Source organism: Ceratotherium simum, chromosome 15, assembly GCF_057802395.1.
Source record: "Ceratotherium simum simum isolate JZ-2026a chromosome 15, ASM5780239v1, whole genome shotgun sequence".
In the NCBI taxonomy this organism is placed as follows: Eukaryota; Metazoa; Chordata; class Mammalia; order Perissodactyla; family Rhinocerotidae; genus Ceratotherium; species Ceratotherium simum.
The window spans coordinates 22,867,034-22,891,421 of NC_141914.1; the positions used below are offsets into that span (position 1 = coordinate 22,867,034).

A 24,388-nucleotide genomic window follows, 5' to 3' on the forward strand; every position below is an offset into this window, starting at 1 on the left:
CATTAAAAATTATAAAATGGCACTGTAACTACTGTCATCTACTTCTAAAATATGATCAAAAGCTTCTGAGACTACATAACAGAACCTGGCTAGTAGGGCTCAGTATCTTTAAAATTAATAACTTTGTCTGAGTTGATACACGTGAATGATAGCAAGGCTGGGGGAAGCAGTCTAGAAGGAGGTTATGGGATCTACATCATTTGAAAACATTGTGTACTAGTATGATCTAGATTTAGAAATTTCTAAGGACAGAAGATGGGCTAATAGACCATTAAATGGAGTTTTCCCTCTGAAGATTTTGGATGTCACAAAATCTTGCATAGGTTGTTCTTTTTTTGGAAACAAAAATGGAATGAGCACATACTCAGTAACTGTTCAATGTTGGTGCTGATCTGAGCCATCAGAGCCTCCCTGTGCTGCTGGGCTCTCTCTTCCAGGGCCCTGCCCATGAAGTAGTGCTGCAGCCGTTCTTGTGCTTGGGAATGAAGTTCCCTGCTGGTCACATCTGACATCGGAGAGCCCTGGGAACAGAGGACAGAAAAAACTGTCACAGGAACAACATATATATCAAAGTTTGTTTCACCCAACCACTTAGCAGAGGTTCCAGAATGCTTAGCTGTCTCTCACTTTTCAATTGAATATTATGATTGATGTCTACCTTGTACTCTTGTGCAAGCAATAAATAGCTTCTTAAAAGCAGCTTTAGATGAAAATGCAGTTGGGGAAGTTTCTTTTTGGTATCCTTCCATACCTTACTTCCCCACACAGTGTGGCATTCTGGTAGAAGAGATAAGATGGAAAGATCATACTGAAAATTACAAATGGTTTGGTAAAGACCCCGGGCTGGAAGAGGAGTAACAAGGCCAACTCTTTTGTTCTGGACCCCACCAGATAGAGTATCTTACTTCTCATCCTATCCCCACTCCCAAACTTACCTAATGTTATATGTCATATTATCTAATATTATAATATTTTAACTACTGATTTCATTGAACAAGGGACAAAACCAGCCAAAGGACCATACTCTTTTGGCTAGCCAGCTACTTTAAAGGAACTTAAGTAATTAGTTTGGACAAGGATGAAATAATCTTAAATTTGAAGCTGATAAAGCTTCTGACACCACAGCTTTCTCAAATATTCCACTTCCTAGATCTTGGAGGCAGCCCTATTCCAGTTAACACTCTACTTTTCAGCCACAGAATTTTAAACACCTACACTAGAGTATGGCTAAAGCAGCACTTCCTTTTTTTAAATAAGAGTATGCATCAAAATAACACATAGTGCATTAAAAAAAATAGAGATCAAAGATCTAAAATGCAAGAGCTAAAGCTATAAAACTCTTAGAAGAAAAGATAGCGGAAAAACTTCATGACATTGGATTTGGCAGTGATTTCTTGGATATGATACTGAAAGCACAGGTAAAAAAAGAAAAAATAGACAAACTGTATTTCTTCAAATTAAAAGCTTTTGTGCATCAAAAGACATTATCAATAGAGTAAAAAGACAGCCCACAGAACGAGAGAAAATATTTCCAAATCATATATCTGATAAGGGATTAATATTCAGAATACATAGGGAACTCTTAAAACTCAACAACAAAAAACAACCTGATTTAAAAACAGGCAGAAGACTTGACTAGACACTTCTCCAAAAAACATATATAACTGGCAAATAAATACATGAAAAGATGTTCAAAATCACTAATCATTAGGGAAATACAAACCCAAATCACAATACCTCTTCACACCCATCAGAATGTAAAAACAAAAAATGTTGGTGCGGATGTGAACGCAGTCTTGCTGATGCAGTATGGAAAATAACTGACTTGAAGCAAAGTCTTTACTACTGACTATACTTCTATGGCCCATGTAATTATAAGAAGACTCCAAATCCATGAACTCTACGGTAAAGCAACTGCATTACCTTATACCAATAAGACATGTACATATACATCTGAGACACTGCTTTGTTGGTGAATATCATGCACTGAAATAATGTAGCACTGATATCATGGCCTACATACTGGATGTCTTCTGACATAGTCATCCACTTGTTGCTTCAGTTCAACTCTGCGTGCATCAGTGAGTTCTCTGAGTCCTTGCCAATGAGCAAATAGTTTCTTTTTCTTACGGCACTTTGCTAGGAATTTAAGAGCCTGAAAAAAAAGAGAGATTTGTGATTTTTCTTCCCTAATAGAACTATTTTCTTCTTACAACAACATATAGTAGCAACCACACTGTAACAGTTAACTCTGAGTGTATATGGGGAGAGGGATGGGATTGTGACAGGGGTGAGGGAGGACAATGACTTTTTAATTATATTCTTCTGTAGTGTTTTAATATTTTTAAAGGATATATTCATGTACTATTTGTACAGTAAGCAATAAAGAGGAAAATATAAGAAATATGCATTGGATTATAGTCTCAATTCTAGTCCCTTATAAACTGTATGATTTTGAGTAAGTCACTTGATCTCTATAGGACATGTTCTATGTCTACAGAAAACAAGGACCCCAATTCTACTTAGCCTACAGGATTATAAAGATCAAAGAGACAGTATATAAGAAAAAGCTTGGTAAATGAATGTTCTTCCTCATGTCCTTCAGAAAGGACTCTTGGTAAAACAAGAAATTTTGTAACAGAAAATATTTGAAATTATTATACCCAATTTTTTTTTTCATTCTTCTCCTTTCTTTGTAGTTTTTATTTTCATCAAAGTTACATGCTCACATTGTTTAAGGCAAGGGTTGGCAAATTATGGCCACAGGCCAAATCCAGCCTACAGCCTGTTTTTGAATGGCCGGAGAGTGAACAATGGTTTTGCACATTTTATATGGTTACAAATTGCAAAAGGAAAAGAATATTTTGCGATGTATAAAGTACACGAAATTCAAAATTCAGTGTCTCCAAATAACGTTTTATGGAAACACAGTCATGCTCATTTGTTTACGTACCGTCTACAGCTTCCTTTGTGCTACAACTGTAGAGCTGAATAGTTGCAAGAGACCACATGGCCTGCAAATCCTAAAATATTTCACTGTTGAACACTTTCCAAAAAAGTGTTCATGTAATTCTATTGTTTAACATGTCAGTTTTACAAGAATTATTAATAAAAAAGCTATTTAGTCTCTGCCCACTTATCCTGCCCCCTCCCCCAAAGACAACAACTTTAACTCTTTTGGGTTTTTCTTTTATGTTTATCTCTATCTACTTTTCTTTGATTTTCCAGATATAAGTATTTTCTATTGACTTTCTTGAACGGAAGGTAAGGATTTAGCGCTCTTTTGCTGCTTGCACTCCTACACACTTGCTATATCTTCAAACCTCCAACATTATTATATCAATTTTAGTTAATGTTGTGTTTACATAATTATGACTACATATAAGGCTATCATTTTTGAGCCATATAGTATATGATGATTACTTTTCCTTCCTTGCACATTTTTTATTTTCACTGGAATTAATATTCTATTGTTTTCCTGTGCTTAGTTTTCTATACACTTACCACCGATTATATATCACAAACACTGCCCTAATTGCTAATACATTAAAACACATCAGGCATTCTATCAAATTCATGTTCTTGGACACACATTTTCTGGAGCTTTCTGACCTGCTCCAATCTGGACTGACTGTTCTCTATGACTGGTGCATAGCTGTCATCCTGAGGTCTCCATTCACCATCATCTTGGTGCCTCCTTTCCATCTTTCCTTTCTGTTTCCTGGATTCCATGTTGTCTCTTGCTTGGGTTATTCCTTTGTTTTAGAGACTTTGTGATGCATAAAAATGTCTTTAGGGGCCGGCCCGGTGGCGCAAGCGGTTGGGTGCGCGCGCTCCGCTGCGGCGGCCCGGGGTTCGCTGGTTCGGATCCCGGGCGCGCACCGACGCACTGCTTGGCAAGCCATGCTGTGGCGGCGTCCCATATAAAGTGGAGGAAGATGGGCACGGATGTTAGCCCAGGGCCGTCTTCCTCAGCAAAAAAAAAAAAAAAAAAAAAGAGGAGGATTGGCGGATGTTAGCACAGGGCTGATCTCCTCACAAGAAAAAAAAAATGTCTTTAGTTTATCTTTACTTTTAACTGATGGTTTGGTTGGGTATAGAATTCTAGCTGGAAATCATTTTCCCTCAAACACGTGACAGCCTTACTCCAGTACCTTTTAGCTTCCAGTGATGCTACTGAGAAGTATTTTTGTCCCCAGAGCATTTCACAGTAATGTGAAATAAATGTGAGTGTGCTTCTGTCATTGTATTGGACATTTAGTCAGTCCTTTTAATCTAAAACGCCTGACATTCAGTTCTGGGAAATCTTGAATTATTTGATTTCCTCTCCTCAGGTTTTTTTTGTATTCTTTGTTTCAAATGTTTGGATGTTTGACTCCTGGACTGGTTATCTTTTCTTTCCTAGGAGATTTCCCAAACCTTCTTTCCCAGCCCTTTTATTATGTCTTTTATGTTTCCTGTTAAATTTCATTCTATTTGTTACCTCCTATGTAGCATCTTAGTTTTGTTTCATGTATTATTTTCTCTTAAGTCTGTGAGGAATTAACAGACTTTTAAAAGTTTTCTTATTCCTGCAATATCTTTATTTCTACCAAGTAGTTTATTCTGTTTGTTTTGGTCTTACCTTTCCTCAGATGTACAGTGATACTTTCAGCCGATATTTAAGAGTAGGCAGTAAAAAGCTGTTTAAAAATTCTGAGCAGGTGTGTAGGGTTTATCTATTGTGTACTTCAACCTAGGGTGCTGAACTGGGCTGTTTTGTTGGGGTACCCCATTGTGAGTATACTTATGACTTTTCTCTTGGGCTGTTTAGATTTCCCAAAGAAAATGCTTTCAATTTACTGTTTGCAGGATATAAGCCTCACTGTACTCCGGGAGCTGAGAAGAAAAAAAGGGCTGGAGGTCTTCACATTCAGTATATAAAATTTCCCTAATATTCCCATTTTTAGTATGGTACTCGAGCTTTCAAGTATGCTTGCATCCTCCTGTTGAGAGACCTTTCCTTCTATTCTCTTTACTTGATTTTTCTTCCTTGCTTCTCCTTCTCTCTCTTCTCTACCTCCTGTTTTTAGTATCACCCTACCACTTATGATGCTATGCTGGGAACTTCAGAGTAAAGGTTCCAGAACAAAGGAATCTCTGCTCCTATATCAGAAAAGCCCACCTTGACTTTTCTCTCTGTCTTTTCCTCATTCTTTGTCATTTCAGGACTCTCTGAAATTGCATTTATCTCCCAGTTTTTATTTATTTTCTCAACTGCCAATGGTTTGTTTCACTAAGTGCTTTTGTGGTTGGTCTGTGATGGATATGTATAATAGTGCTGTAGTAATTTTCTGCTATAATCAAGTAGCAAGAATTAGCTATCCTTCTGGCTCTAGAGACCAGACACCAGCAACCATCACATTCCTTCTGAGCTTCCTAAGAGATGAGAAAGCAAGAGAAGAAAATCCTGGAGCATTAAAAGGGAAAAGGCAGCTAACTTTTACTTCAAATTTAATTTCAACACTAAATCAACTACAGAGAACTCCAACTTGTCTATGCAAGTAAGGATGTGTACTTTGAAATTAGCAAGTTTACATAAGATTTTCTCTATTTTTAGCTACCTGAGAAACAGTGCCTCTGCTTTTACACAAAGTAAGGGAGAGACAGAAGGTAAACAACAGTTCTTCCTCTACCAAGGACATTAATAACCAGTTCCTCCTGAGAGACAAGTTCATTGAAATGATATTCCTATTCCTTTCTGTTAAACTGATGAATTATTATTTCCTTTTCTTTCTTACCAAGGTCAATTGCAGTGCTAATAGAAATATGATGCAAGTCACATATGTAATTTTAAATTTTCAAGTAGGCACATTAAAAAAGTAAAAAGAAATAGGTGAAATTAATATTTTGCAAATACTGATTTATGTAAACATATTATAACTCAACATATGTAAAATATTAGCATTTCAACATGTAATCAATATAAAAAATTATTAATGAGATAGTTTACACTCTTTTTTTCCATGCTAAGTCTTCAAAATCTGATAGGTATTTTACATTTACAACACATCTCAATTTGGACTAGCTACATGTGAAGTACTCAATAGCCACATGTGGTTAGTGGCTACTGTATTGGATAGGGTAAGCCTAGAATATATCTTAGAAATAGATGATTCAAAAATATGGTAAAATGTGTCCTTTACTGACCATTGCCCTGTTCTAATTTTCTCTATTACATTCCTTTTTCTTCTCTCTGTACTTTATCATTTTTCTTTCTCTTTTCCCTCTGAAAATAATCCTCTTCTTTCTTTTTCTATTTTCTATATTTCTATTTCTGAAGTCTAGTTTTGCTTTGATTTCACTGTTATTTTTACTAGTGAGCTGCAAAGACTATAAACAAGACCTTGACACATCCCTTTTTGTTCTTACTTCAATGGAGACCGATACTCCTTTTTTTGGGTGGGGAAGATATGAGGCAGACGTGACTTCTTTTCCTCTTATGCCAAAGGAAAGCATGAAAATCCAAACAACTATGTCTTCACAGCCCTCAGATATCTTCCTTTGATGACCCCTGCTTCTCTCTCTGGGGAATGGTGGACAAACTGAGGTATCTCACTTAAGAATAGAGGACCCTTTTACAAAGTACCAGGCTTATCTAAATCAGGCAAGGTAGTAAGTCAACTTAATAAGGACTCAGTTGATTCTTTGACAGGAAAGAGTTTAAAAAGGAGGTAGCCATGAGGTAAAAATATTAGAATAGAACCAAGGATTCCTCTAAAGGAAGTGTCTCCAACACTGATATCCACGGGGTAATGCTTAGATGGCCTTGTTTAGCAGAGGGTAAACAGCAGGTGTGGGTGTGATTCAGTGATGGTGCAGGACTGTTTGTTGCAGATATAGCCTGAGATCCCTAGAAAAGCCTGAGGAAGAAGGAAGTGGCAGACATCTCTTTCTATTTCCCTAGTACTTTACTCTGTTTTTTAAATGGTTTTAAAAAATCTTGGTAAAAGGTTATTCACAGAAAATTCAAGACTGTTCAAAATCTATTACTGTGAAAAAGTGAAACTGACCTGAAGTTCAACAATAAGAAATTGTAAAATTAAATGCTATATGACCTGAAGTCCTAATATGAAAGTTAACCACGTATAAGTGAATAACTGGCTATTAGGAAACTGGCCATTAAATGAAATAAATAGCCTTGTGCTGTGCTCTTTCAAGGCAGTAAAATATTACTATGCTCCAGATAAGTCCCAGGAAAATTATTATTTAAGAATACTATTCTATAATTCAAGAATTATAATGATCTAATTATATCTAATACATTTTCTGTGCATTAAAAAACATCAAATATGATATGTTGCACTTGCATGGGACTTTGTAATTTACAAAATACTTTCCCATAAATCAGATCATCTGATCCACATAACAACTGAGTGAAAAAGGTAGGGTAGACATCCATTCACATATCAAACACATGCAGAGAGCTGACAACAATAAATAAGACTTAGTTCCTTATCCTTGAGATGCTCACAGCCCAAGTAAGAAAGAAAAAAAATTAACAAATAACCACATTGCAGTATGGTAAATGTACAAGGGTCTATGGAAGTACTAAGGACTGAGTATCTAAATCAGTTTGGCCAGGGGTAAGGAGGTTCTTATTTTATAGAGGAAGAAACTAAAGCTCAAAAAAGCTAAGTGACTTGACCAAGACTTTACAGCAGGTAAATAGCAAAGTTAGGTTTGAACCCATGTTTTTACCTCCTAATCTAGTATTCTTTTTATTACGTTAGACTCACTGCTCTTTGAAGTGTGACAGCTGCTTTATACTCCGTGAGAGATGGCCTCTGTTGGCGAAAATTTTTCCTTTCCCTGTACCCTCTCCAATGTTTCTGGATAATCAATGCTGATTTATCTTCTATTTCCCGATTATGTTTTTCCACTTGGCCTAAAAAGATGACAGACACTATTACAACATACTCACTTCTATGCTTTCTCAAGTTCTGGAATCAGGACAATGATAGTAACAATAATCTCGCAGAATTTTTATTTTTTTCAGTATTGTTCACTGATTATCCCAATTCTATTATTTTACAATGGCTCTAAGATTTTAGCAACAAAGAGCTCCAAAGCGTTCTGATTATGGAGTTTCTTTAGAGTAAAAACTCATATAATTTCTTGTGTCAGAGGAATGAAAAAGGGCTGAAACTCTAATAGCAAGAACATTTAGAAAAAAGAATCACAAGAACATGTTTAGGAAGTCATTCAGTACCACCAGAAGGAAAGGGCAAAACGTGTGTATGTGTTATCTACTCTGCGTGCTTCTAAATTTCTCTTCAGTCACTCACTTGGTTCTACAGATTACTTTCTTTTTACTTTCTAGGTATTGGTCAGCATATAGCCCAGGGTTCACAGTAGCTAAGTGATAGAAAAGGAAGTAGAAGGTAACAATAAAAAAGGATGTATTTGAGAGAGTACAAAAAATTGACAGGATTTAATGACCGACTGGATATGGAGGTGAGAGAGGGAAAGAACTTTAGGATGTCTCACAGATGGGAAACTGAGTAGATTGTTAGTACAATGATCTGAGATGGGGAAGACAGAGATAGGAAATTAGTGAGGGGAGATAATGACTAGTTTCTGGGATGCCTGTGGATATCTAAGTAAAGCTACCCAATAGGCAGCTGGCTACAAAGCTAAGTTGTGCAATGTAGTAGACACTAGCCACAAATGGCTACTCAAATTTAAATAAAGTAAAATTAAAAATTTAGGTCCTCAAGTGCACTAGCCACATTTCAAGTACTCAACAGCCACCTCTAGCCAATGGCTACGGTATTGGAGAGTGCAGATATAGAACATTTCATTTTGTAGAAAGTTCTATCAGGCAGTGCTGGTCTAGAGCTTAGAAGAGAGGATGAGGATGCAGACAAGATCTCAGAGTGGTAAGCACTTAGTCGGTAGTTAAAGCTACAGTTATGGATGGGATACCCTAGGAAAAGCAACATGAGAATAATGGGGTGAGGATGGAACCATGGGGAGCATCTATATTTAAGGGAAAGAGAAATAAGAGGCTAGTGAAGGACACTGGGAATGAGTAGTAGCAGAGGAAGGGAAGAATACAAAAAGAATCTTGAAACTACCCAGATTTTCCCAGATTACACTTTAATTTCAATTTAGTGTGTCAAAGGTGGCAAGAATGTGTCACAAGGTCTGTGCTGGAGTATAAGTAAAGTTCTGATGGCAGAATGTAGCAATATTCTAAGTCCTTACTTAAATTCAAGGGGGTTCTTTCTTTATGTCACTGACAGTTATCTTTTAGCATAAATTTTTATGTTCACTAATTTATCTGAAAGAAAAGAAAAACCAGTATAGAGATTGCTCATCATCAATTAACAGACCTTAATCAGAAAAAATAGTAATTTTTTTTCGACTCAAGAGATTTAATAAGGTTTATCTGAAAAAGGATGGTCCAAATTAAATAAAGGAAATCGTCAGGTAGCTAGAAAATTTGGCTTATTAGATGATACCCTAACCATTCTTATTACATTTATAAAACTGATAATGCCACCCACCTGGATGAACTATTTCAAGCATACTCAGCCGTAATTCTCTGGAAAGTCTCATGGCTCTCTGTCTTTGAAGTTGCAATCGTAATCTGCGGTCTTCTTCTTCCTTCTGCCTATTTAGCTTCAGTAATATTTTTGTTCGTTTAGATCTGTGATGGAAACAAATAACTTACACACAATTTCCATAAATCATGTCTACCCAAGAAGTATATGAAAAAGTGCCTAACTTCACTAGTAATCATATAAATACAGACAGAAAAAAATTTTTTTAAGATAATTCCTAGTGTTGTTAGAGTATGATGAAATAAGTTTTCACGTGCTGCTGCTGTACCACCTTTCTGGAGAAATATTTGGATATATGCATCAAAAGTCTGAGAAATATTTAACATACAAATCAAAAGCCTTAAAAATGTCAACTAATTAATTCCATTTCTCATAATTTTCTTAAAAAAATCTGATATGTATGTAAAACTTTATATTCTCTATAGCACTACAACAGCAACAAGCTGAAAACAAACTGTATGTTCCACAATAGTGAAATGGATAAATACTGGGGCTGGCCTGGTGGCGCAAGCGGTTAGGTGTGCGCGCTCCGCTGTGGCGGCCTGGGGTTCGCCGGTTTGGATCCCGGGCGCTGACCGACACACCACTTGTCGGGCCATGATGTGGCAGCGTCCACACAAAGTGGAGGAAGATGGGCATGGATGTTAGCCCAGGGCCAGTCTTCCTCAGCAAAAAGAGGAGGATTGGCAGATGTTAGCGCAGGGCTGATCTCCCCCCCCCCCCCCAAAAAAAGGATAAATTACTGGTTCATTCACTGGATGAGATGCTATGAACTATGAAAAAATAAAAATTTCAAACAAACATTAAAATTTCAACAGGGATTTTCACTGCTTGGTGTGATTATGGATGATTTCAATTTTATTCCTATGTTTATTTTTCAACTATTGACTAATATTTTTATAACTGATTATAAAAATTTTCATGTGGCCACAAAAACTTTAATTAGCATTTCTGTATTATCTGCTTTTATTCACTGAAATTTTTCCTTAGCCATTTCTACCCATTTTTGCTTCCTACATCACTATATAAGGAGATCATAAGTATTAGTCTATAGTAAATATACTCAAAATGCCTTCAGATACACATAGAAAAAGAAACTAAAGAGGATAAGAAAAAAAAAGCAGAATGCATTATTTATTTTATCTCTATGGACCTACTTTGCATGTGTCTCACTCAAGACCATTTCCTTTCTCTTAGATTCTTTTCTTAGAATTAAACTGTCAACAAGTGTGGTACCTTAGCTACAGCTTTGTAGTCCTAACAGGCAGGCATCATAATGGTGTAGTTAGAGAGGATTCTAATGATTTTTAACTCAATTTCTTTTGAAAAAGCAAAAACAATTAAGCATACTACAACTTTAAAAGGAAATATTTCAAAGCAGAGAAGGAAAACTCACAAAATTATTTTGATAAAATTTCGTGTGGGGGTGTCTGCATAGTTTTTGCTTGTTTTCTTACAATTTCCTAACTGCTACCAATTACAATTTAAGTTTTCTTTGGCTTTCCATTTAGGCCAGAGTTGAGGGTTTAATTGTTTCAAAACATCTTTCTTAACCCTATTATCAAAGGTCAAGAAGACCCTCAAGTTATTTGTATACGCCAAAAGGAGAAGGGGTTCTAGAGAGGATGTAGGGTGAGTTGACTAGTTTCTAAGTATCTCTTGTTCCTCCTGAGAGTTGGAGATCAAGTAAGGGCCTTCCTCTTCCCAAAGAATGGCTGATGGCAACTTGCCTCACCTACAGAACTCCCCCTCCAAAAGTTCTGGGTTGTATAGCATGTCTATAAGAACGTTTTGTCCTTTACCTACTTAATGGAGGGTAAAAGAGAATGTGCCCCAAACAGAATCTCCTTTCAAAGTGACTAACAAAACAAAACACACCTCTGTTTCTAACTTCTATTTTACCATAGATTAATGTCTAATTACCAATTTTTTTTTTGCTTTTTTTATTGATGTTTAATAGTTTATAACATTGTGAAATTTGGGGTTGTACACTTTTGTTTGTCCATCACCATATATATGTCTCCCTTCAGCCCTTGTGCCCACCCCCTACCCCCACTGCCCCTGGTAACCACAATACAGTTTTCTCTGTCCATGGGTTGGTTTATATTCCACATATGAGTGAGATCATACAGTGTTTGTTTTTCTCTTTCTGGCTTATTTCGCTTAACATAATACTCTCGAGGGCCAGCCCGGTGGCACAAGAGGTTAAGTGCGCGCACTCCGCTGAGGCGGCCCGGGGTTCGCCAGTTCGGATCCCGGGCACGCACCGATGCGCCACTTGTCAAGCCATGCTGTGGTGGCATCCCACATAAGGTGGAGGAGGATGGGCATGGATGTTAGCGCAGGGCCAGTCTTCCTCAGCAAAAAAAGAGGAGGATTGGCAGATGTTAGCTCAGGGCCGATCTTCCTCACAAAAAACAAAACAAAACAAAAAACCATAATACCCTCCAGGCCCATCCATGTTGTTGCAAATGGGACGACTCTGTCTTTTTTTATGGCTGAGTAGTATTCCATTGTATATATATACCACATCTTCCTCATCCAATCATCAGTTGAGGGACACTTAGGTTGCTTCCACTTCTTGGCTATAGGGAATAATGCTGCAGTGAACATATGAGTGCATAAGCCTCTTTGGATTGTTGATTTCAGGTTCGTTGGATAGATTCCCAGTAGTGGGATGGTTGGATCATAGGGTATTTCTATTTTTAATTCATTGAGGAATCTCCATACTGTTTTCCATAGAGGCTGCACCAGTTTGCATTCCCACCAGCTGTGTATGAGGGTTCCTGTTTCTCCACATCCTCTCCAACATTTGTTGTTTTTTGTCTTGGTGATTATAGCCATTCTAACAGGTGTGAGGTGATATCTTAGTGTTGTTTTGATTTGCATTTCCCTGAAGATTAATGATGTTGAACATCTTTTCATGTGCCTATTGGCCATCTGTATGTCTTCTTTGGAGAAGTGTCTGTTCATTTCCGTTGCCCATTTTTTGATCAGGTTGTTTGTTTTTTTGTTGTTCAGTTGTGTGAGTTCTTTATATATTATGGAGATTAACCCCTTGTCAGATATATGTTTTGCAAATATTTTCTCCCAGCTGGTGGGTTGTCTGTTCATCTTGATTCTTAATTATCAATATTTTTAATATACTATTAGTATCAGAAACAGTAATCATTAAAACTGCATTGCTAGGACCTTTAATCTGTCAGAGAACTGGGTTTGGGAAACAGTTTAGGCATAAAATGTGGCGAAATGGAAAAGACTATGGAGCGTGCAGGTGGAAATAAAATATAAACCAGGAAGACAATAGAGAAGTGAGGTTCAGTAACTGAAATAATGACTATAAATTGTATTTATGCATGTTTCTGGATTCATATGCTTTAATTTCATGTTTTAAACCATTAGGAATTAATATGATTTTAAATGTTTACTCCCTTTCTTAGGAACATTCTAGTTATTTTGTGGGTAAAAGTTTCCATAATCACTCAAAATTTAAAATTATTCATTTAACTGGTTTCATTATAAGAAAGAGTAGGCATTTGGCCATCTGGCATTTGTATTGTACTTCTGAAAAGGAAATGATCAATCAGATATCATATTCTCAAAATAATTTATATAAGTACATTCCATGATTTACATTTAATTAACATGAATCTTTAACATCGAAGAGGGAGATGACCAAACTATCTGCTGCCAAGACATCAGGAATTCTCCAGGAATTCCTCTGTGTAGAATAATAAGTATGAACATATGAGTTGTTGATGGGTTCTGTTTATCAACTCAAACAACATTTATCTGAGTGATTGCTGCCTGCTTGGTACTGTCCCTGAGGCAAACAGAGAAGAGACACAGTTCTGCCCTTAAGGAGCTGTTTCAAGGGGAAGCTGAAGGGTAGCAGAACATGCCACTTTGGCATAAAGATTATTTTGAGCTGGAGGCAAATGAGAGTCAAAAATGCAGAAAGAAGCCTTCATAGGAGCTTCCCTTATCTGACTAAAAGCAGAAAGGTCTGAGAAATGAGGAGTACCATAAATCCCCCCTCCCAAGGAAGTTTTATGGTCATGAAGAAGATGGAAAGTTGGCACCAAGATGAACCTGCACAAATAACCCATATCTTCCAATAGTTTCCCCAATACATTTACTTTCCCACAGCTTGCTACCCTTGGAAGCCTAAAACTCTTTTCTTGTCACCTGTCACCTCTCTACAAATTTATTATTCTTTGTTAAGATCTATATAAATATAAGCCCAAGTTCTAACTACCTCTTTGAGTTACTCATCATGTCAAGTTTCTTCTGCGTGATGTGCATTGCATGTGTGAATAAACCGTTTTTCTCTTGTTAATCCGATTTTTTTGTCAGTCTAATTTTCATGGCCCCAGCCAATGAACCTAAGATGGGTAGAGGAAAAAACTGTTTTCTTCTCCTACAAAGTCAAGCACGTATAATTAAGACACCTAAATATCAACACCATGGTAGAGGCAGGTAAATTGTGAGGTTTCCCAAAGGTAATCGGAGCAGCTGACAGCTGCTACAGAAAACCTTGCTGAGGAAAAGAGTACTTAACAGAAAATAAAGTTTCTGACCATGAAAAACAATTAAATAAAAAAGAAACCCCCACGAAAGTGCTTTAGCAAGGGTGTGACTACAAAAGAGTGGCTCTTGTTGAATCTCAAGGGCACTGATGAATCTGGGCCCATAATTGTGAGTGGTGGGCAGTCCTTCCCCCCAAAAAAACATGGGAGGAGGAAATTACTCTCAGATAATTACCTGACCACAAAGAGACAGAAATAACCTTTGCAGAAAGCCTAGCTATAAAGGAAGCAAAAGAAATTTGCATAAACTGTTGCAACTAATAGAAGCCTAGAGCAAACTTGAAATTACAAAAGTAAACAGGACCTAAAGGTTAAAGCTATACTTTAGTCTGTCCTAAAACTTCAGACTCCAAATACTGAAAAGGAAACAAACTCATTATAATGTGAGATTTAAATCATTTTGGCTTCACAGCTAATCTCTTGTAATGGAAATATTTCTAACAGATCTGGTTTTGTTACATAAAGCAATGGAATTTCTATTTTAAAATAGTGGAATATTAATTAGATTCCACGGATATACTTCTAAGTGGACAAAATCTGTAATCCTGGGATACTTTTAAATAAAGATTTTACATATTGCAAGAGAAAGTAAACTGGCAAATTTGGCAACTATTCTGAGACTAAACATTAAAGGTCTGAATCTATGGTATAGTGGTACCTTTAAATGTAAGAGGACAGATAGCTGAGAATGATAGCAGGTAGAATCCATAAGTAATAACTACTCTACCTGAGTTCATAACAGAAGGCAAGGCTATCTCAAGAACATCTCAGATTCCTGAACAGAAGAATGTACATTGTGACTCTCAAAGTATCCATTTCCCTTATTTATTTGACCAAAGGAATCCTTTCTTAATGTTTTTTAAGAAATGGCTTGTACGATAGAAAAACTTTTGAGCAATGCTGGAATGGATTATATTTGCCTCCCACGAGTACTATTTATTTCACAGATCTGTTTATCTAACTAGATTTATAAATCTTCAAGGGCAAAAAATGTGCCATATGCATTCATGTGCATTCCCCGGCCCCCTCCATTTTCTAAGTGCCAGGTAATATGCTAAAAAACTTTATATGACTTTAATCTTGTGTGGTACATAGAAAATTATCCCCATTTTATATAGATGGAAAATTTAAAGCTGAGAGAGGTGGGGCAACTTATCCAAGGTCATTCACCTCATAAATCGCTGAGATGGTATACAAACTCAAGTCTGTTTAACAATCCCAATACTGAGCATAGCCTCTGGCATATATTAGGCACTTAAAACCTGTTTAAAAAATTAATGTGTTTTTTTTTTGCTACCAACAAAACTCATTCCCAATAATATTAATAAGCTATCTTTTCTTCTCTGAAGGAAACTTTCATCAATGAAAAGGATGTCCACTAAGGGACACAGTTAGCCAGAGGGGCTTCAATATCCACCACTAACCAATCCAGATTCTTAGAGGCAATGGAAAGAACACATGCACACATACAACTTAGCTCTTAGGTGATTTATGATAAAGTGGAGCCATCTCAGAGGTGATATCTCATGCACCCCAACTTAAAGCTAAATTTTATTTCACTATTTTAAAACATTTTTATAACTGAGAAATGCAGCTGCAGTTATTAAAATAGTTTCAGTTTTCTTAAAAAAAATTGACTTCTGAAATAAGCAAGTTTCACTTTAGTGAACTAAAATCAGTCATATCAAAAACTGGGTCATGTCTTCAGTATTTCATTTTTAGTCCACTTGAAACAGAGATAAATGATAAACTATGTTCTATCTCAATGACCATTACCTATCCATGCCATACTTACTGAGGAAAATCAGGTTAATATACTTAAACCTTTATATACTTATGCATGTTTTTATCATAATTACATATGAACAATTATGGCAATTTTTGGTTTTAAGGGTTTAATAAGATAATTACTATCACTGGCTCCCTCTGTAGGCTTGGCCCCAAAGGAAGTCTTATTAAGTGAATAGGATTGTGTATTTGTTACAATAGATCCCTGTCTTACATTATATCCTCTGCTTTGAAAGTCATCTGGTTACTAGAGTGCTGGTACTCAGAAACGTATGGAACAAGAATGAAAGCAAGAGTAAAAGAAACTGGGGCCGGCTCTGTGGCTTAGCAGCTAAGTGTGCGCACTCCGCTGCTGGCGGCCCGGGTTCGGATCCCGGGCGCGTACCGACGCACCGCTTCTCTGGCCATGCTGAGGCCGCATCCCACATACAGCAAATAGAAGGATGTGCAGCTATGACACAGCACTATCTACTGGGGCTTTGGGGGAAAAAAATAAATAAAGTTAAAAAAAAAAAAAAAGAGTAAAAGAAACTGATTAAAAAATTGGAAAAAAAACCCCAAAAAACAAAAACCTTAAGTTTTCTCTCAGCAGTACTCTAATAAGACGTATCTAGCAGCCTGCTTAGATCATCATTCCTCTCACTAAAATTTTTTACCTGAAACTCCTCTGCAAAGTAATCACAGCAGATGGAAGCTTCTTTAATCTCTTTCTAGTTTGGAAACCCTTCCAATAAGCTTGAATCAAGCAAGCTGCTTGATGTAGTTTCTGAAATTAAAAGCCAGAATTAATTTAGAGACATCTCTACGAAAGTCTTTTAGAAGTTTACCTCTTAAAATATTAAGCCTGGGCAAGTATTAATCTCCATCTCTAATAAGTTGGGCAGGAGGCAACATTTTCATAGGCCCAGGACAGGGAAGGCCTAAGGATATTAAACCTGGCCTTCCAAAGGAGGTACATTAGGCTCAGTTAGACAACACCTAGAACGTATTCAAGATATAGTTTGGTTATCTCCAAATTCTCCCTGATTAATCTCACTTTTACTCCCTTGACAAGGATTTCATAGTTCTGCTTATTTAATGCTTTAACTTCTTTGCTTGACTTCTTATGCCCGGCCTCACTTATTCAAGGATTCAAGGGTATGAAGAACTCTTTGTACTAGCTAAAAAAAAAGCTCTGGGGTTAAAAATTCAGTCCATAGTCCATAAACAACCCCTTTCCCCAACAAAATATGGCTGCTCTGGATCTCAGGGAGAAATAAGTAAAGAAAGGGAGAGAGAGAGCAAATAAGATTCAAGAGACTACCACTCTCCAATATTTTGAAACTAAATGTTTACTGAACTGTTAGCAAATATTGTGCAAATTATTTTTATAATTTAATACCTGTTCTTCTACTTCCTGATAGGCCTTAGGGTTTAAAAGGCCAATGAGCTGTCTAAGTTCTTGACTAAACTCTGTCCCGGGCTCTTGTTTATTTAGTAGACTTCTGAGGCCTGAAATGGAATAACAAAGGTACAACTATTACTAATAAAATATGATTTTGTTATCTAATCAGTATTAACTTGAGGTTAAAAAGTCTGGTTTAGAAACAAATGAACATAAGACTAGTCACATGATTTTTCTTTTTCCTATGCTCAAAGACTTCTAGACTGAGGTCGTTAAGACATTTCTCTGTCCTAAGAGTTTTTATGTGCTTACTTGTAAGATCTGAAGCAAAATTTGTCTAGTCAATCTCTCTAATTAAAAAAAGGGGAGTAGAATCATTGTGGTAAGTCAAAGAGTAGAGATTTATAATTTTTTTTGTTTGAACATAAATACCTCAAACCAAAACATTTTTTAAAAAGGTAATGAGTACATACTGAGTAAATGCCTACCGTACAGAAGCACTGAAGCAGGCTACCATTAGCCATTATTAATTAAAGAAAGTTATTATTAAATAAAAATACACAGTAATGTATGTAATCTGGGGAAAATCAATAGGTTCCTGAGCAGATGTTACAGGAGAAGTACTATAATACTAAAATACTGCATTTTCATTCCCAAATAAAACAGTAGTAGTATAAGGTACAAAGTAAGTACTGTTTCCACGGCATGTGGGAATGATGTATTATAATGCGTGTATGCAATATAAATAAGTAAAATGGCATTGGAGTATACAACTGGGGAAGCCACTATATGGATCTTTCCATGCCTTATACACTCTTCAAGACTCAAGTTCTCAGCAGTACTAATAATTGTAAAATATCTTGAGGAAACTGAATAAGCTTTACTATTGAGAAAAAAAAGTGAGACAAATCCATTAAGGTGAAATTTCTTTATAATGAACTCTGTGGGACATTCACATTTCTATAGAAGAAAACTAAATACAGAATCAAGAAATGTATATCTGGCACTATATCAACTAGAGAGTTCTATTACCGACACTTTCTCCCCCTCTCTATTCCTATAACATATAAAATAATTATAATGTTCACAGTAATGACTGATACAAGGTAAGCTACTAAAGTGCCTTCTAAGTCATCCAGAATGATTAAAAGGCCACTGTAATAGTTTTGGTATTAAATGCATACCTAGCCTAGAAATGGTAGGCTATATAAAATATAAAGTTTAATCTTTAAAAGTTTAATCTCTAAATATAAAGTCTAATCTTTAAAAATTTCCATATAATATAACCCTGTATTAAGAAGTATATTTAATGACCTAGAGGCATATTTCCTGACCATGTTGAATAAGAAAATATATTGTAATGAATTCAAGGCTCTGTCTAGCAAAGAAAATAAAACAACGCTAACATATAATTCTGCTTGGCAGTTGGGAAAAAAACTGTGATCTTGGGTAAATTACCTAATTTTTCCATGCCTCTGTTTCCACTGCTATATATACTCTGTTTCCACTATAAAATGAGGATAAGAGTAAATATCTCACAGCATTGTTATGAAGATTAAATATTTTAATGCACACGAAGTATGTAGAATAGTATCTGACATAGTAAATGCTCAATTAAATGAAAGTTAGTATATGGGAATGGTAATACACTGAGCTCCTTCCTCCTCAAATTTTCCAACTTTTTATTCACATATACGTTTGATTTTGGAAGTGAGGGAGATTTTTTTTCTTTTTGAGAAAAGGTGGTGAAGGAGTTGAAGAGTATTAATTGATGCAAAAATCAAAAGTGCTGTCAATCAGCTCTATATTCTCCAGTAAAACTAGTCCTGGTAAGGTCACCAATCTTTTTGGTCGTTATTTTTACTGTACTATATGGTATATTCAACACACAAACTTTTGGTCATAGAGGGAATAAATATTCATCGTAACCTCAATAACAAAGTACCATATGCCATCTGCTGAGACAGGAAGATAGCCTGATTACATAAAAACTGTTTCCTGAATTGGTATCTGTTGTGATAGGGTTTTATCTACACACTTTAGTTACTGACTTTTTCAAAACAGAAATTTTGTTTTCCATAAATCATCAATAAAAATGTTCTTTTTGAGAATCTCAAGAAAAGAAGGAATATATGCACTACCTTTGTAGCAGGCACTTAGTCTCAGTAAAATCAAAATTTCCTGATGGGATTCAGCCATCAACAGTAGCAGCTTTGTGGCAGTACGTCTTATGACTGGACTAGGAGTTGATAAAAGCTTGAAAACAACTTCGTCTAAAATTGAATGCAGGGTTTTTCCTTCTATTCTCAGTAAATCACCACTAATAGAACAAAATAAAAAAATAAAAAATGTACCATTACTATTGAAGCATAGGTATAACAACAAATGAAACATAAAAGGTTCAGCAACTTGATGCCTGACTGTGGCCCGATCCAAAAAGATAACCAATTTTTTAAATGTATAGCTCAGTTCCAAGAATATATCACATTAAATTAATTAGTATTTATTGAATTCTTACTGTGTGTAAGGCACCATGCTAGGTAAAATAGGGAATACAAAGTATCCAAAGGCCCTCTCCTCAGAGAAACTGCAATCAAATTGTGGAGGAAAGATAAACGTGCAAAATATTAAATCGATGATTCAAAAGCTTCAAGGCAACAAGAGGAAAATCCCCAGACAGAACATAGTTCATTGCTTAATGATGTATGAAGATAAAAATGCTATAGGAATTCAATTATTGTGTACTTAATATCGGAGGAACTTTATCTTTCCTTTGGTATTTCCTTCATTATACTCACAACCTCATCTTGCCTTACTTATGGCAAAAAAATTATCTGAAACTTATGAATAACTCAAAAGGGATTACTGGGTATCCTTTTACTCCCTCCACTAAGGAGTATGTGATTTTCTAGGGGTGTCTACCTTTGTTTGACTATTTCCTATTGATTAGGTATTTTGCAATTCTGTAAAAGTAGAGGTTGGTCTGCGGAAAATGAGTAATGGCAATGATTCTTATCTGAGGGCAATGCAAATAGATTCTTATTCAACAACAATATAAACGACTCTTGTCCAGTAGAAAAAGTAACTGTAAAGGCTATACCCGACACTCTCTACCTGTTCAGCTTCTGTGATACAATGTTCTTCTGGTCCCCCCTCCATCCTCCACCCACAGATTTTTGACCATTCTTTCTCAGTCTTCTTCATTAGCTCCTCTTCTCCAGTATACTCCTTAAAGGTTATTCCTCAGGATTCCATTTCAGCCCATTTCCTTTTTCACTCTATTTATATTTCCTACTGAGCTCATCTTCTCTCATGTTTTTAACTACCATTTCTAGGCTAATGATTCATAAATCTATAACCCTAGACCAGATCTCTTCCAGAAGTAAAATTATCTATTCATCTATTGATGGACATTTGAGTCACCTTGTCTTTGGCTATTACAAATAAAGCTGCTTATGAATGTTTATGTACAAGTCTTTGCATGGACTCTTATTTCACTGTCTGCTGAATATATCCACCTATGTTCAACACAACCAACACTGAATTCATCACCTGTCTCCCCAACCAAGTAATTATATGTTCTTTGTTTTGGTTATACCACTCTCTATCTAATTACCCAATATAGACAACTTGGTCGGTGTCATAACCGAATGCATCTTTTACTCTGTCCCATAACAAAACGCTCACCAAGGCCTGATTTTTATTTTTAACAGTTTTGTTCAAGTATAATTGATATAAAACAAACCACACACATTTAAAGTGTATAATTTGATAAATTTTGATGTTTTACCACTACATTCAAGGTAATAAACATATCCCTCACCCCACAAAGTTTCCTTGAGCTTCAGTGTAGTCCTTCCCGCCTTGGTACCCAGGCAACCACTGATCTGCTTTCTGTCACTATAAATTAGTTTACATTTTCTAGAATTTTATACAAATGGAATCATATAATATGTACTTTTTTTTTGCCTGGCTTCTTTCACTCAACACAATTATTTTGATATTCATCTGTGTTGCCACATGTATGAGTAGTTTATTCCTATTTATTGCTGAGTAGTACTCTATTATATGGATTTACCAGTTTATTCACCTGTTGATGGACATTTGAGTTGTGTCTAGTTTTTGGCTATTACAAATAAAAGCTGCTGCGAACATTTGTGTACAAGTCTTTGTAAGAACATATGCTTTCACTTTCCTTGGGCAAATACCTAGGAGTGGAATGGATGGGTAATATAGCAGGTGTGTTTGCTTGTTAAGAAACTGTCAAACTATTTTCCAAAGTGATTGTACTATTTTACCACTCCCACCAGCAGTGTATCAGTTCCTCCACATCCTTGTCAACATTTGGGTCAGTCAGTGTTTTAAATTTTAGCCATTTAACAAGAGTGTAGTAGTATCTCCCTAACGACTAATGTTGCTCAACATCTTTTCATGTGCTTGTTTGCCATCTATAGATCTTCTCTCATGAAGTGTCTGTTCAGATCTTGTGCCCATTCTTCAACCTGAGTTTTTTTTATTATTAAATTTTGAGAGTTCTTTCTATATTCTGGATACAAATACTTAAAATATGTGCTTGCAAATATTTTCTGCCAGTCTGTGTCATCTTTTTCATTTTCTTAAACAGTATCTTTTGAAGAGCAGACTTTTAAAATTTTGATGAAGTCTAATTTATCAATTTCTTTTCTGGATTTTACTTTTGGTGCCATATCTAAGAATCTAAGCAATTTTTCACAACCCAAGGTCATAATGGTTTTCTAGTATTTTTCAATAAGTTTTATAGTTTAGGTTTTACATTTAGGTCTATTATCCATCTTGAATTAATTTTTACATATGGTGAGGTATAGATCAAAATCCTTTTCTTTACATAGTGATAGCCAATTGTTCCATTATCCTTAAAAAGATCATCCTTTTCCGACTGAATGACCTTTACATTTTTTTTGAAAATCAATTGTTCATATAGGTATGAGTCTATTTCTGGATTCCATTCTTTTCCATTGATATATTTGCATATCTTTTGCACCAACATCTCATTGTCTTAATTATGTTAGTGTTATAAAAAAGTTTTAAAATTAGGTAGTGTTAGCTCTCCCAACTTTATTCTTCATTTTCAAAGTTGGTTAGGTTATTTTATATTTTAGGTCCTTTGATTTTCATATAAGTTGTAGAAATGGGCTTGTCAATTTGTGCAAAAATGGGATTTTGACTGGGATAGTGTTTAAGGTATATATCGATTTGGAGAAAATTGAAATCTTAACAATATTGCATCATGGATCAACAGTTTATCTTTCCCTTTATTTACAAATTCTTTCATTTCTCTCAGCAATATACAGTTTTAAGTAAATATATCTTTCATATCTCTTACCAGATTTAACCCTACACATTTCATATTTTTTGTGCTATCATAATTGCAATATTTTAAAATTTCAATTTCAGAGTATTTAATTGATGGGTATAAGAATTCACTTTATATTTTTACACTGATTTTGTATTTTACTACCCTGCTACACTCACTTATAGTTTTAGTGACTTTGTACATTCCGTTGGATTTTCTGTATAGATGACAGTGTCATCTCCAAATACAGAAATTTTTGTTTCTTCCTTTCTGTATGGATAACTTTTCTTTTTCTTGCTTGACCGTACTGGCTAGAAACTCCAATGCAATGTTGAATAGAAGTGATCAGAGTGGACACCCTTATTTTATTCATGATCTTACAGGGAAAGCATTTAGTATTTTGCCATTAAGTATCTTAGCTGTAGGTTTTTCCTAGAGGCTCTGCATCAGGCTGAGGAAGTTCTATTACTACTCTGTTGAGAGTTTTTTTTTTTTTTTAATTAGGAATGGATGTTGAATTTTGTCAAAAGCCTTTTCTGCATCTATTGGAGAATGACGATATGTTTTTCCATCTTTGGTCTGTTAATATGATGAATTGTATTGATTGACTTTAGAATATTACACCAGTTCTGAATTCCTGGGATAAATCCAACTTATTCAAGACACATTAACTAGAATTTTTGCATCTACATTCATTAGTATCTTAACGAGGCATTTTCTTATAACATCTTTGTCTAGTTTTGGTATCCAGGTAATGCTGACTTCATATAATGAGTTGGGAAGTAATTCTATCTCCTCAATTTTCTGGAAGAGTTTGTTTAGGATTATTTCTTCCTCAAACGTTTAGTAGAATTTATCACCGAAGAAGCCATCTAGTCATGGAGTTTTCTTTGTGGGAAGTGTTTTAACTACAAATTCAATTTCTTTATAGTTATAGGGCTATTCATGTTATCTATTACTTTTTTTTTTTTTTAATGTGTTTTTGGTGAGGAAGATTAGCCCTGAGCTAACATCTGTTGCCAATCCTCCCATTTTTGCTGAGGAAAACTGGCCCTGGGTTAACATCCGTGCCCATCTTCCTCTCTACTTTATATGTGGGACGCCTGCCACAGCATGGCTTGACAAGCGGTGCACAGGTCTGCATCCGGGATCTGAACCCGCGAACCCCAGGCTGCCGAAGTGGAGTGTGTGAACTTAACCACTACCCCACTGGGCCAGCCCCTATCTATTGCTTCTTGAATGAGTTTTGGTAGTTTGTGTCTTTCAAAGAACTTATCCATTTCATCTAGACAAGCATAAAGGTGTTATTATTCTCTTATGATATTTTTAATATCTACCGACTCTATTGTATTGGCCTTTCTCATTCCTGATATTGGCAGTTTGTACTTTTTCTCTTGATCAGTCTTGTTATAGGTTTATTAATTTCATCGATCTTTTCAAAGAACTGGCTTACAGTTTCATTGATTTTCTCTATTGTTTTTGTATAATATTTTACTGATTTCTGCTTTGATCTTTATCATTTTCTTTCTTCTGCTTACTTTAATTCTCTCTTCTTAGTTTCTTAAAGTAGATGCTGAGGTCAATGATTTGAGATCTTTCTTTTTTTCTTATAGGCATTTAGGGATGTAAATTTTCCCATAAGTACTGCTTTTAGATTCATCTCAGAAATCTGCATATGTCGTTTTCA

At 35.7% G+C, this 24,388-nt stretch overlaps 1 protein-coding gene across 5 annotated transcripts in view; it reads right to left on the reverse strand.

The window, feature by feature from the left end:
• IQCB1 (IQ motif containing B1) overlaps positions 1–24,388 on the reverse strand; it is a 45,357-nt gene that overhangs the window by 1,411 nt on the left and 19,558 nt on the right. For 4 of the 5 annotated variants that reach the window (XM_087439680.1, XM_087439678.1, XM_004436516.3 and 1 more), the window contains 7 exons: positions 19,511–19,689; positions 17,367–17,476; positions 16,642–16,751; positions 9,552–9,694; positions 7,779–7,927; positions 2,024–2,155; positions 365–521 (listed from right to left, as the gene is read on the reverse strand). In XM_087439680.1, the coding sequence (XP_087295806.1) occupies positions 365–521; positions 2,024–2,155; positions 7,779–7,927; positions 9,552–9,694; positions 16,642–16,751; positions 17,367–17,476; positions 19,511–19,689 (980 nt within the window). The remainder of the gene's footprint in view (positions 1–364; positions 522–2,023; positions 2,156–7,778; positions 7,928–9,551; positions 9,695–16,641; positions 16,752–17,366; positions 17,477–19,510; positions 19,690–24,388) is intronic. The other variant, XM_087439681.1, reaches the window with a different exon arrangement.